The 13,647-nt window shown below is 60.2% G+C and overlaps 2 protein-coding genes across 2 annotated transcripts in view; both read left to right on the top strand.

Annotated features, from left to right (window-relative positions):
* The window catches only part of KLF16 (Kruppel-like factor 16), a 9,965-nt gene extending 2,630 nt beyond the window's left edge, over positions 1–7,335 (top strand). The window contains exons 4-5 of the mRNA XM_012729425.1: positions 503–603; positions 6,435–7,335. Coding sequence (XP_012584879.1) covers positions 503–603; positions 6,435–6,736 — 403 coding nt within the window. The 3' untranslated portion in view covers positions 6,737–7,335. The remainder of the gene's footprint in view (positions 1–502; positions 604–6,434) is intronic.
* REXO1 (REX1, RNA exonuclease 1 homolog (S. cerevisiae)) overlaps positions 6,888–13,647 on the top strand; it is a 29,858-nt gene continuing 23,098 nt past the window's right edge. Inside the window, exon 1 of the mRNA XM_004688916.2 lies at positions 6,888–6,964. Coding sequence (XP_004688973.2) covers positions 6,888–6,964 — 77 coding nt within the window. The remainder of the gene's footprint in view (positions 6,965–13,647) is intronic.

The raw sequence follows: 13,647 nt of genomic DNA on the forward strand, positions 1-13,647 counted from the left end.
GCCTGGTTTCTCTTTTATTTTCTGTTGCTCTGTGATCTGAGCGGTGGTTGGAGCGTCCAGCTTTGAGCTGTCTCTCCCCGCTTCAGCTTCCCTAGCTATGGCGAGTGCGGAGGAGCCGTATCGCCGCCTCCGGGGTGGCGGCAAGGATTTGCCCCTTGGGGCGGCCGAGCGCCCGCTTCTGGGCCCGGGCTGGGGTTGGCCGGCGCGTTTTCTTTGCCTTCTGTGTTGTGATCGGGCAGTGGGCTGGGCCGGCAGTTCGGCTGGGGGCCAGAGTTTGGAGAGGAGGGGCTGGTCAGAGCGCCCCGCGCGGGCGTCAGGGCCTCCTCGTGTTCTTTCCCCAGCTGCCACCGGGGCCTGGCAGGTGCGCAGGGTGTGTGTGTGCTACACTATCACCTCTCCTAGCAACATTGTCTCGCCTTGGGGGGCGCCGAGGGGAGCCGAGGGGCAGAGAGGTGGGTGGGCCGGTCACTTTCGCCGACACCACCGCCCCTTATCCCCGTAGGTCCTCCTTCTCCCCTTGGGGGCCCACTCCAGGCTGGGAATTTGAAATGGGGGACCTGAAGCTTCCCTTGGTGACCGACCTGGGTGACCGACCGACTGGCGGTGTGTGACCCCTTGTGGAAGGCATGGCAGAGGGCTGGGAAAGGAGCCGGCACTGGGCTCTCGGGTCTGGCAGAGGGTTTGAGGTCTTGGTTTTCCCATCTGCATAAAGGGCCCGGGAAGCATGGCCTTCCTGTCGAGGGGCTTGTGGGCAGGTGGAGAGCACACCGGACATGAGGGTTGCCCACTGTGGTGAGGAGATAGCTCACAGCACCCCAGGCCCACCGCAGGGTCTAGGGAGGGGAGCAGAGTCCCTCCCCTCCCCCCTTGGGACCTGGCGCCTCTGCCCACTTCTTTCTCAACAGTCAGCTGTTATTTGGGTTGGGGTTAACGTTTCCATCCCAGAACCACCCTTGGCCAGAACCACCCTTGGCAGTGTTGCCATCCTCACTTTTTTTTTTTAAGATTTATTTATTTATGCATAGAGAACTGGGGTGCAGGCCAGAGGTGCGGGGGTGGCGAGAGGATTCCCCAGAGACAGAGTGGGGAGCAGAACAGGCCGACTGACAAGTACGCTGCTGAGGGGAGCAGTGGGTGGTCAGGAGAGGTCTGCTGCGCCCTGTGGGTCACCTCTGGGGTGAGCGGGGATCGAATTCTTGCTGAAGTGGCTTTAGCTTCTTAGTGCTGCGCTTTACCCGCTGCGCCACCAGGGAGGGCCCGCCATCCTCACTTTTTAATGGAGAAACTGAGACCTGGGAGGTCAGTGGGAAAAAGGATTTTCAGGAGTGGGGACAGAGACTAGGTGGGGGAATGACCACCCCACCACAACCCTTTGAGCCCAAGGGGGCTGCTCTGTCCCAGAGTCCCCTTTATAATGGTGTGAGGGGCCTGGGGCACAGCCCCTAGACGCACTGACTGTTGAGCGGATGTTCAGGGCCCAGGCACCTTCGCTGCTGTTTCAGAGATTCTGGGCACCTCTGTGCTTAAGGACTGCGTGTTTGGTGTTTTCTGGCTCCCAGTGGTCTGTTTTAGGGGTGGGGAAGGCCGAGCTTGTCCTGGGCCACCAAAGGCTTGTTAGTGACAGGCCCAGGGATACAGTGGATGAGGCACCCCATCATCACTGCTCCACTGGCAAAGGTCGTGGGGAGACTGGGAGGGCCTGGGGGATCTTGTCACAGGGCCATCAAGCCACAGGGGACCCTGGTGTCCTGTTCCCAGCCCCTGAGTCTGGCCAGGAGCCTCTGGCCCTGCGTGGAGCTTCCTGCAAGGGGCGGGACTTTGGAAGCCGCAGGAGATGTTGACGCTGTTGCCATGGATACCAAAGTGCGAGCTCGGAGATGGGGCGGGGGCGGAGGAGAGGCTGCTGTCTACTTGCTCTCCCAACTCCTCCGCCTCTGGACTGCTCGCTCCCTCTGCTCCCCAGTGCCCAGCCTGCAGTCAGCTCTTGGGGGCTTTGGCTCCTACCCCCCTGCCCCCCCAGAGGGAGCTCAATCTGAAAATGCGGCTTTTAGCCTAGGTCTCCTGCTGACAGAGGAGGGCTGCATCTGTGCAGGGTCTGTCCTTGGCATTATGGGGTGTTGAGTAACTGCCTGGTCCCACCTACTCAGTGCCTGGAGCGCCCCCATTTACACAACCACCGCTGTCCCCAGATATCACCCAGTATTCTCTGGGGGGCAAGGTGCCCTTTCCCTCTCCCCATTTTACTCTAAAGCCACCTCTGCTTACATCTGAGAAACAGCAGTTGAGCATCCGCTGTGTACAAAGCATGCGGGCCTGGGCCCACTCAGCCCAGTGCCCTGGGGCCTCCTGGGGCCTTGTGGGGGTGGGGGTGACAGCGACTGATGGAAGATTTCTGGAGCAAGAAATCTCTCTTTGCGAGACCTGGACCTTTGGGTCCGGTGAGCAGGTTGGGGTGTGTTCAGGAGTGGGGACTGCACCCTAGCTGCAGGAGCTGGGGGCAGAGACAGGCTGGGCTTTGAGAAGCCGGTGGGGTGGGGGGCAGAGCAGGCATTTAATCCTGAGGGCAGGGTGGAGGAGGGTGGGTGGGGAGGCTTTGCAGAGGAAAATCCGTTTATGGAGGAGGGATTTGGAGAGGAGTTGCTGCTTTGTGGGCTGGAATGGTTTCAGGGAGAGGGGCAGGAGGCAGCTAAGGTGACCCCCAGTTTTCTGATTGCAGGGAGTGGGTGGTGATGCCCGGGAGGACAAGTCTATCAGAAAATGAGTTTCAGGGGGTGATGTGTCACTGACCCCGCCCCCTCCCATCATGGGGATGTCGAATGAGCTACTGACCCCATGCCCTGCCCCCCCCCCAATCTGGTGGGACTCTTGATACTGGTAGCATATCGGGGGTCCAACGTGGGGGACTGCCGAGCCCAAGGAGTGGCAGGGGTAGTCATGAACCATTGGCAGGCACCTAGGGACAGCCTCCCCACCTCACCCCCTTCCAGTGGATAGGGCATCTGTGCCCCAGCTTGGGGGGTAGGGGAGGGCACCCCCAACACTGCAAGGGCGATAACCACCCCCCACCCATCAGGCTCCCTGATAAAGCTGGTGCAGATGGCCGTCAAGTTAGAGGATGATACCAACGTGAGGAGCCGCCTCCCTCCCTCAGGACTCTTTCCAGAACAGCAGGCCTCTGAAACTCATGGGGTACCTGAGGGCCCCCATCCTGAAGATGCCAGTTTAGGTGGGGAATGAGTTGGGTGCCTGCCAGGCCAGGCAGCCTTGTCCCCCCAGGGGGGAGGGTTGAGGTGCTGTAGGAATCCCCCTCAAGTCCTCGGGAGCAGTGATAGCTCCTGCCTGTGGTGGGGTGCGGAGGAGCAGACACGTGACCCTTAGACTCTCGCAGGTGTGTGTCCAGTACCTATGGGGTGCCCCCATGCCTCATTTTGCAGAGGGTGGGGGGACATGTCACACCTAGGACGTGCAAGTATTTGGAAGTTGATCACGGGGTAGAAGAACCAACACGGGTCAGTGTTGGGGGACACCAGGGTCAGGGAGACTTGTCTGACAGGTGATGAGCGAAAAAGGGACAGAACTGAAGAGACAGGAGGGAATGTGGCCCGCGCAGAAGAAGAGGTGTGTGGGATGAGCATGATGATAGCCCTGGGTTTGTGGGGGCAGCACTGGGGGGTGTTGAAGATCCCACCCCCTCACAGGCTGGTCATCCAACCACGGGGTAACCCCCTCCATGCTATCCAACCTCACCGTCATTTCTGCTGCTAAGACTGTGCTTTGGGTTCTTGAAGTCCCTTGTAGCACGCCTCAACCTGCAGCGCAGCGTCCTTTGCTCTCCTGTCTGCGCACCCCGCCCCCACCCATACCCCTCCTGGTGCTCTCCACCTGGTGGGGGGCATTTGTGCAGGCTCCACCTGCCAGCTACACCTCCCTCCCCACCCTCTCGGGGGACCCCGGTCCCGTGAAGCTTAGCGGCCAGATCCACAGCCCTTGACTTCTGCCCCAGGGAATGGGGTACTCTCCCCCACAAAGGCTGGGGGCCTGGTAGGGAGCCAGGAATCTACCATTTCCAGGACTCTTGCTCTCCACTTGTCTGTCTGGGGGCACCATGGTGCCAACCTTTCCTGTCCCGAGCTCATGTAGCTCAGTCCAAGCCAGAGGGTCAAGTCCTCCCTGGCCCTGCCCACTGTCCCAGCCCCTGCAGTAGCCAGAACAGTCCAGCGGCCTCACCTGGGCTCTCCCCCAGCCCTGACTGAGCCTCCAAGCGATGCCTCCTTGGAGAGCTTACTGTGAGAGCGTGGCAGGGCCTGGCGTCTTGCAGGTGTGGGGGCAGGAAGTCTGTGCACCTGGGTATCTGCCACCCACGTGTGCTTCGGTGCTCCCCAGCAACCAGGCGAGGGGTGGGGCTGGCAGGCTTCCAGGCCAGGACCCCCGCCTGGTGCTTGGCCGGCGGGAGCCACGTGAGCAGGATGTCCCCCTCACCCCAGCCTCTCGCTACGTGCAACAGCTGTGTTCCCAGCCTCGCGTCCTGCCTGGCGGTGCTGGGCTCTTTGCGACCTTCAGGCTGCCTGGGGAGGGGAGGCTGGGAGCGGGGGCCAGCCACACGGCCCTGTCAGGGGAAGACAGGGCCCTTGGCATGCCCCTCACTGCCTCTGCAAGAGGGTGACAGGACTGCGTGCCCCCGAGCCGCCACAGACCCCCTCCTAACCGGACGCCCTCTCCCCCACCCCCTGTGGTCCTGCAGGGGCCACCATGGTGTGGGGGTACCGGCCTGGGCTGCCCCGCGCCCTTGCCCTGGTGCTGCTGACCGACCCTTCTGAACTGTTCCCCGGGCCTGGAGTGTGGTGGGGCCCTGGGGCGCCCTGCAGCCTTGGGGACAGCTGCCCCCCTCGCTGCCGCAGCCCAGCCACCTCCTCCGCGGTGGCCAGCATCCCTCCTTGGACACCTGGGTGGACAGGCTGCCCGCATCTGTCCTTGTGAGCATGACTTACCGGTAGCCCCCCAGGAAACTCCAGGGGTAGGGGCCGTGTGGACGCCTGAACTTGCCTTCTGCTGGGAGGAACAGATGGGTGAGGGGGGTTTCTCTGGCGTCGCCTTTTAGAGCTGGAGACGCACAGGTCACCCCTCACCTGGGCCTGCCCCAGGCTGTGGGTCGCCCTCTGGCCAGCTTGTCTGCAGTTCACTCCCGGGTTTCCTGCCAGGGCCTCATCTGACTCTGGGGGAGGGATCCGTTTCTGTCTGTGTAGCCCCTGCATCTGCAGGTGGGTGCGTTCTTTCCGTCAGGGAGTCCCGGGTCACCTCTACCCTCGTGCCCCAAACCCTTGAGGTAGCGGCCAGGACCCAGTGGTGACACCCCAACCATGCGGGGCCCTGTCCTGTACAACCTAACCTGCTCCCTCCTTTCCGTCTTCCGCGGTTCGCCACTAGGAGGCAGCATGGGGGCTAGGTCTACCCCATGGGGGGGGCCCTGAGCGCCCCCCCCCCCGCAAACGACACGTTGGGGGTGGGGGGAGGGCTGGAGGATACGGGCTGAATGGCGGATGCGCCCGTGGTCTGGGGCGGGGCCCAGCATGGCCGCGTCCCAGCGTGGCCCCTCGGCGTCCTCGGCCAGTTGGGGATGCCCTGACCACAGGACTGTGGCCCCGTCAGATAGGGGGTCAGGCGGGGTAGAGACCAGGGGCTGGCGGGTGGGCCGGGCGGGCTGGGTGGCCCCAGGTCGAGCAGGATGGGCGAGGATGATGGGAGGGGTCTGCGGAGGAAGTTGCTGGGTGGCGGCGCTGCCTGGTGCTGGCGCCATCTGTTCCGTGGGGGCGGGGCCGTCCCGAGGCCTCTGGCCCCCGAGCCCCACCCTGCTCCTGAGCGGTGCCCCGCGGCAGGCCCTGCCCTACGCCGCCAGGCCCTGCCCTCCACCGCGCGGCTGAGGGGCCATGCGGGCCAGGCTGTCTGCGGCGCTGCAGGTGGCCAGCCCTGCGCTGGCCGCTGGGCCGCAGGAGTCGGCAGTCGCTCCCTGCCCTTCGTGGGCGGGGTGGTTATTTACAGAGGTGGGGTCAGGGCACCTGCCAGGCTCTGGAATGCCCGCAGGAGCGTGGGCAAAGCCCCACCAAAAAGCCACCTGCATTTGGAGCTCGGGTGTGGGGTGGCACAGGGGAGTCCCTGGTCACGGGGGGCGCCCCTCCTGGGAGGGGCAGCCTGTTAGCAGAGGCATCTGGAGGGCCCCCTTTAAGCGATGGAAACTGTTTCTGGGGTGTCGGGATCCTGGGAAATAAAGGGGCGTTGAGGAACACATGAAGGGAGTGGGGCCCTCTCCTTGGCGTGTTACAAATCCACAGCCAGATCACGGCCCCCGGGGCCAGCAGTCACACACAGGACGGGGATCCGCTGACTCGATGGGCTGTCCCGGCACCCACTGACCAGCCCTGTCCTCTGCCTCCCCGCAGGTGAGCGGCCCTTCGCCTGCGACTGGCTTGGCTGCGACAAGAAGTTCGCTCGCTCAGATGAGCTGGCACGCCACCACCGGACACACACGGGCGAGAAGCGCTTCCCCTGCCCGCTCTGCAGCAAGCGCTTCACCCGCAGCGACCACCTGACCAAGCACGCCCGCCGCCACCCCGACTTCCGCCCGGAGTTGCTCCGGCGCCCGGGAGCCCGCAGCGCCTCGCCCAGCGACTCGCTGCCCTGCAGCCTGGCAGGCAGCCCAGCGCCCAGCCCCGTGCCCAGCCCAGCCCCTGCTGGTCTGTAGGGCCCTGTGTCAGCCCCCCCAAGCGCCCCCACCCCACCCCCCCGCTGGACAGGGGCACGGAGCACCAGCCACACGCCTGCTGTGCAGGGCCGGGCGAGGCCCCCGCTGACAGCAAGCCCGGTCCCCCCGGCCGCCCCCGCGGGCCCTGAAGATGACCCTGCCCTTCAAGAAAGCAAGCAGGGGCCCGAGACTGGACTGGGCGCGCCGCGTGGGACTGGGCTCGCGTCTGTAAATAGCCATGACCCGTGACTGTCCACTCTTCCCATCTGTTAAACAGGGTCCCCAGATGGGTGGCCAGCAGGCGCTCCCCGCCCCCTTGGCGATCACCCCACTTTAGGAAGTGGGAAGGCCCCAGGAAAGGCACCTTGCCCAGGCCTCTCCTCCAGGTTGGAATGAAGTGTGCAAAGAGCCATAGATGAACCAGGGTGACCCTGTGCCCACTCCCCCCCAGCCTGGGGCCCCTCGCCCCACTGAAAGCCATTGGGGACGTTCAGGGAAACGGGGCCCCACTCGGGTACTCAATCTCAGGTGTCCACAAGTTCCACCCCACTGCCCACAGGTGGGGCCTCCCTGCTCCCTAGATGGTGGGGCAGGGCGGGGGGTGGGGGGGTGGTAGGTTTCTGTGGGGATCCAGGTTTTGGTTTTGAAGCTTGGGATACAGAGGAGAGAAACTGGGGTTCTTCCAAAGAGCGTTTTGACTCATTTTGGGGGGAGGGGGTGGCTATCACGAGATGGGAGTGAATGTTGGCTTATTTATTTTCCTCTGTCTCTGCTGGTGTGGGGGCTGCGCTGCCCCTCAGGCTTGTGAGTGTGTGTGTGAGAGACTGTGGGGAGGTCAGCTCACTGGCCAGCTCCCCAGGGGTAGGGTCCCCAACTTTCGCCTTGGACAGCATCACATGACAATCAGCCCCCCCGGGCCCCATCGCTGGGTGTGCCAGCTCTGTCCCGATCCCCCTTTCTTCCCTGAACACCCCCTTGCTGGTACCTGGGCAGTTGGAGGCCCCGCCATGCCCGGGCGGCAGGCTCACGCCTGAGCCCCGACAGCTTGCTTTTTGGACCGCGTAGAGTATTTTTTCAGGCGCCAATTCTTTTACTGATCCAGCCTTGGTTGGATCACTGTCCTCAGGGGTGTGGGGGGGTCTCATGATCTGAACTTGGGGGTGGGGGGGATACATGCTACGCCCGCCTGCTGTCTTCCCACTGAAGCTTGGGTTGGAAGTCCTTTCGGAACGAGACTGAGGCTCCCCACCCTGGGTTGGGAGGGGCTCGGGCTCCCTGTCCCCAGTCTCTGAAAGACACCTATCCCCCCACCATTGACTGCAGGAGATTTTTGGTACCCCCACTTGTTCCAGAACCTTCCTGTTTCCCAGTTGGGGACTGGGGGGCTTGGATGGCACTGGCTTAGACCCAGACCCACCTGGCAGGATCCAGGGATGGTGCCTGGGGTTTGGGGGTTCCTTTTGGAGCTAGGATGGGGTCTAGCTACTGGGCATGGCCTTGTGGGGCCTGTTGGTCTGTACCCTCAGACCCCCCCTCCAGTGTTGGTGAGGTGCCTTAGCGTGGAGGTGGGCGGTGTGCGGGGGCCCCCTTCCTTTGTGTCTGTCCAGCTGGCCCCTTAATCACCCAGCCCAACCTGTGCCTGACCTGCGGGAGGGTGGTGAGTCCCAGGGCCCCACCCAGGGTCCTGAGAAATTGTGTCCTTCCAACCCCAAGCGGCCGCTGCTGGCTGTCTGTCTGTCTAGCTGCGGCCTCTGAAGGAGGGGTGCGTGAGGGGCCGTGCGTTCAGGTGGTGCCCTCCTTCCCCGCCCTGCCTGGCCTCATCCTTGTATTTAATTAAACAAGCCCTTTTTTAAACCTGACTCTGGTGTCTGTGGTATTTCCCACTGCCTGCCCCAGACCTCTGCATCCCTGGTCACCAGCCTCCTGGAGAAGCCAAGGCAGTGGGCTAGGGTTCAGGGTCTTGGCCAGTCCCATGACAGGAAATGAGGGCTTGGGGCCTGCCTCTGGAGGGCGCCTGCTGCCCACGGCCTGTGTCTGACATCTGTTCCTCCCGAGCTTCTGATGGGCACTAGGCCTGATGACAAGCTCTGGGCCTCCACCTAGTGACTCCCACCGCGGGAGCTACGGGGTGTGGCCAGAACACTCCCTGGGCCCCCCCCCATCCCACCCAGTCGTCCCAGCCCCTCTGGCTCCTGTGAGCAGGCGTCCAGCTGTTACTGTGTGCCTACTGTATGCCAGCCTGCAACTGGCTAGCGGAGGCCGTAGGGGGCCGGTTCGGCTTCTCTGGGAGCTTTACCAAGTGGCATCCTGGATTCCAGAGGTGGGGAAGCACAGGTCCTCCCCAGTGGCTCCTGTTTCCAACCCTGGGAAGTGAGGATCCCACCGAGTGGGGGCCGCCCCACATACTGCAGCACCCACCTCTTCTAGGGGCCTGCTTTCCCAGCCGCCACCCAGTTCAAGGGAGCTGGGGGTGGGCTCTGCATTCACCCCACCCTGCTCCACCCACTTCCCCTTGCCCTTTCCAGAGGGACCCCTGTGCCCCTGCCCCCCAGCTATGGTCAGGTTCTCTGCCCCTTTGGGCAATGTTCTAGGAAGTGGGGCACATGCCCTGGAAAACTACAAGGGTGTCCCTCCTGATTCCTGGGAACTCCGGGACCCCTTCTGCCTCAGCCTCAACTCCTCATCTTGCACATCGCCCCCCATCTCCCCGCCACAGGCAATGGCCAGTGACGCTGCAGGACCATCACTAACAGGACCTGTTCCAGCTCCAAGCCGGGGATGCTCCCAGCCCCTAGGTGGCCGAGGCTCCGCGCTGATTACCTTCTGTCTCATTGCCACCACGTCCAGTCGGTCCAGGAGCCTCCCCGGGTTTTTTATCTCAGGACATATCCAGGACGGCCCCTTCTCCCGTCCTCTGCCTCCACCTGGAGTGGACCCCTCCACCTGGAGTGGACCCCTCCACCTGGAGTGGACCCCATTATCGCTCAGCTGGACCAGCACAGGCCCCTCCACCCAGCTCAGGCTCCGCCCTCTCCCCGACAGGTGGTCCTCCCGGAAGAGGCCGCTAGAGGGCGCGTGCGAGCCACCGAGCGCGGTCCGCCCTTCGGAGCCCAGAACCCCACCTTTGCCCCCACCTGGAGGTTAAAGCCCCTGCTCTCTGCAGCTCACAAGGCCCTGCCTGCCCCGTTTCTCCTCTCTCTGCTCCCTCACCTTCCTCTGCCATTCCTCCTCCACTCCCAGGACTAATACACATACCAAGGCCCTCTGCCTAGAATGCTCCCCCACCCACTCCCACCAGGCTTCCTCCGAGCTCTCACCCTGCTTTGCAGTGCTCAAATCCCACCTTCCCCAGAGGACTTTGTGGCACACACTGCCCACCCGCTACCCTGGTCTGCCTCTTCTCCCGTAGCATTTTCTGCTTCCCGGAGGGCTTGATGCCATCCAGGGTGCTGCTCTGCTCGAGGGTGTGTCTAGCACAGTGCTTGGCACTTGCTAGGAACTTGGTAAATATTTGTTGAACAAAGGACCACGACAAAGCTGAGGAGCACTAAGTGTGAGTTCAGGAAACAGCCCCAGCTTGGAGCTGCGGCACCAGCCTCCTGCCGCCCGGGCTTGAAGAAGCCTAGAGAACACGGAGGGAAGCAGTCCCAGTCCAAATGCTCAAGAGAACCGGGCTAGGAACCTCCCTGGTGGTAAAACGAGTGAAAACGTGGCACTGTGGAGCTGTCTGCAGCCCCTGCAGCTCGGGTTCCCTCCCCCACCAGGGAGTGCCCCGCAGGGTAACCTCTCCTGTTACCCCCTGCTCCCTTCAGCAGTGGGCTTTGGTGGGTCTGCCCTGCTCTGTCTCTGGTAAATTCTCTTACCAGACAGCCTACCTGCACCTCTGGCCTGTACCCCAGCTCTTGTATTCATATATAAATAAATCTTTGAAAAAGAAAGGGAGAGAGAGATCTGGGCTGGGTGTGGAGAGGTGACCTTCACAGATAGTCCCCTGCTTGGAGGGGCATCTGTGGCAGTGGCTTGTGGGTGCACCCAGGGTGTTCATAGAGAGACTAGGGATTTTGATCTTTATGTGATGGTTCCCTAGATTTAAACAGGAGCACCGAATTTACAGCATCTAAAATCTAGTCCAACACACACAGGACCACAGCAGCATGACTCGGCAAATGGTGGCGTCCACTCAGGTGCCCACAACAGGGACCAGATAAACACAGTCTGGTCCGGTCACCCGGCGGAGTACTAGTCAGCCATGAAAAGTGAGACTCTGACACAGGCTACAATATGGAGGGAACTTGAGCACACAATGCTCAGGGAGAGAGGCCAGAGGCCACATGGGGAGCCAGTCCACGGAGGGAAACTGTCCAGCACAGGCACAGCCGCAACAAAACATGAGTTTGCAGTGTCAGGGGCTTGGCGGTGGTATGAGGGTGACTGCCACGGGCGACGGGGCTTCTTGGGGAAGGAATATTCTGGAACTAGAGAGAGGTGGAGGCTACATAGCACTGTGACAGACACTGAAATTTTTGCTTTCAAGTGGTTCATTGTATGCAATGTGGATTTCCCTAGTGAGAGAAGTCGCACTTGCAAGCGGGATTTGCCCCAGATGCTAGATGAGGCTGCACTCTGCCCTTGTCTGTGTTCCTCCTTTTTTTTTTTTAAATTTATTTATTTATGCATACAAAATTGGGGTACAGGCCAGAGGTGCAGGGGCGGTGAGAGGATCCACCAGAAGCAGAATGGGGAGCAGAACAGGCAAATCAACGAAGTACACAGCAGGGAGACAGGAGCGGTCTGCTGCGCCCTGTGGGTCACCTCCAGGGCCAGGGATCGAACTCTCACTGAAGCAGCTGTGGCAGCTTGCAGTGCTGCGTCCCAGCCCATTGTGCCACCAGGAAGGGCCCTGCATTCCTGCTTTCAATCATGAGTGCTTGCTCCAGTCATTATGCATTTAAGGTAGGGTCCTCTGCACCCATTAGACTTGAGGGTGGATCATTCAACACTGATCCATGTCAGATGTATTGCGGGTTCTGTGTTTGGCTGCATATTAGGGTCCTAGGATCTTAGATTCTCCAATCTGGTGCAGGGGTGGGATGAGAACACCCACACGGTTGGAGAGAAAGATGAGCTGTGAGGCTCCTGAGGTGGGAAATCTCTAGGGAGAAAGTGATTGTCAAGTGGAGACCTCCAGCCAAGTCCTTCCCTCACACCAACCCTCCGTGCTGCCTCAGGCCCATTGGTTGGGACAGGGACCTGCCCTCATCTGCATCCTTGGGCCTAAACTTGGCTCAAGGAAGGAGCCCTGAGTCTAGAAAGCCCCTTCTCTTCTCAACACACACTGTTTCCGAAGGGGTGACTGGGGTGACATGACCATGGAGGACGGTCCCTGCCCTGGCCACAAGACCGACCTAGGGAAAAAGTGGAGTCTTTGGCAGAGCAGTCCCTGGCTCTCCGTCCCACCTGCCCCACAGCTCTACCCAGACACTTATTAGTTTTTATGCAAAAAATAAACAAAATATACAGTGTTCACCATGTTTAAGTGCCCAGCTCGGTGGCATTAATTCGCACAGTTGTGCAGCTGTCCCTGCTCTCTGTCTCCAGAACTTTCTCACCTTCCCAAGCGGAAACTCCTCCTCCCCTCCCCAAGCCCTGACACCCACCATCTACTTCCTGTCTCTGTGGACGAGACTCCAGGCCCTGCTGTGACTGGATCACACTGTGGGTGTTCTTTGGGTCACTGGGCATAATATGCTCAAGATTCAAACATATTTTAGGACTATTCATTTTTAAAATTGAGTTATAGTCCATGTAGTGAGTGAACCACATTGTGTTTATCCATTCAATAGAGCAATTTCTCGCCTGCCTCGGAGAGAGAGACACTCCTTCCCCCTCTGAGGTTAGCAAGTCTAGATATACATGCTAAACCTCTTGCTTTTTCCTTGCATTCCGAGGGCAAAGGGCCTTCTGCAAAACTCAAAACAAAGCCAAGGACAGAGCCCTGCAATGACTGAATTGCTGACTGTCAGATGGTGACAAGTGACATCAACAAAGTCACCAGCCCCTTGTAACCTGCTTTTATTCCTTGTCACCCTAAATACCCCTAAACTCTGTAAGCTGCCTGGTAGATTTTCACACTCTAGTCTGCTACCCTTCTCATTTGTCAGCAAATAAATAAAACCATTTTTCTTGTCCTCAAAACATTATTCTTATTGGTGAAAGGGAAACCACATAGGTGATTCCAGTACCACATTCACCTGTCAGTGGGGTTGTTCCTACCTTCTGACTGTGGTGAATCATGCTGTTGTCAATATCGGTGTGCAGATACCTCTCCAAGACCTTGCTTTGCAATCTTTTGCATACATAGTGGGATTCCTGAGGGCCTCCCTGGTGGCACAGAGGTTAGTTTCAGAACTATGAAGCCAGCAGCAGCTACAAGTTCAATCCTGGGGAAGGGAGGGACCCACAGGGTGCAGCAGACCTCTCCTGTCTCCCCACTGCTCCCTCAGCAGAGTATTTCGGTAGATCTGCCTGCTCTGTCTCTGGTGAGTCCTCTCACCCCACACTTGTATGCATAAATAAACAAATCTTTAAAAAACAACAAAAAGCATAGTGGAATTCCTGTGTCACTTTTTTTAAGTAAAAAAATCATTTGTGATTTTTAATAAAGATCTATTTATTTATGCATGCAGAACTGGGGTACAGGCCAGAGGTGTGGGGTGTGAGAGGCTTCAACACAGACGGAAATACACTGCTGAGGGGAACAGTGGGGACACAGGAGAGGTCTGCTGCGCTGTGTGGGTCACCTTCGGGCACGGTTCAAGCTTGCACTGAAGTGGCTGTGGCTGGCTTGCAGTGCTGCGTCCCAACCCGTTGCAGTGCCAGGGAGGGCCTCCTGTATCACTTTTCTTTTTTTT

The sequence above is a fragment of the Condylura cristata genome, unplaced genomic scaffold (genome assembly GCF_000260355.1).
Source record: "Condylura cristata isolate star-nosed mole 26May11 unplaced genomic scaffold, ConCri1.0 scaffold00025, whole genome shotgun sequence".
NCBI classification, from domain to species: Eukaryota; Metazoa; Chordata; class Mammalia; order Eulipotyphla; family Talpidae; genus Condylura; species Condylura cristata.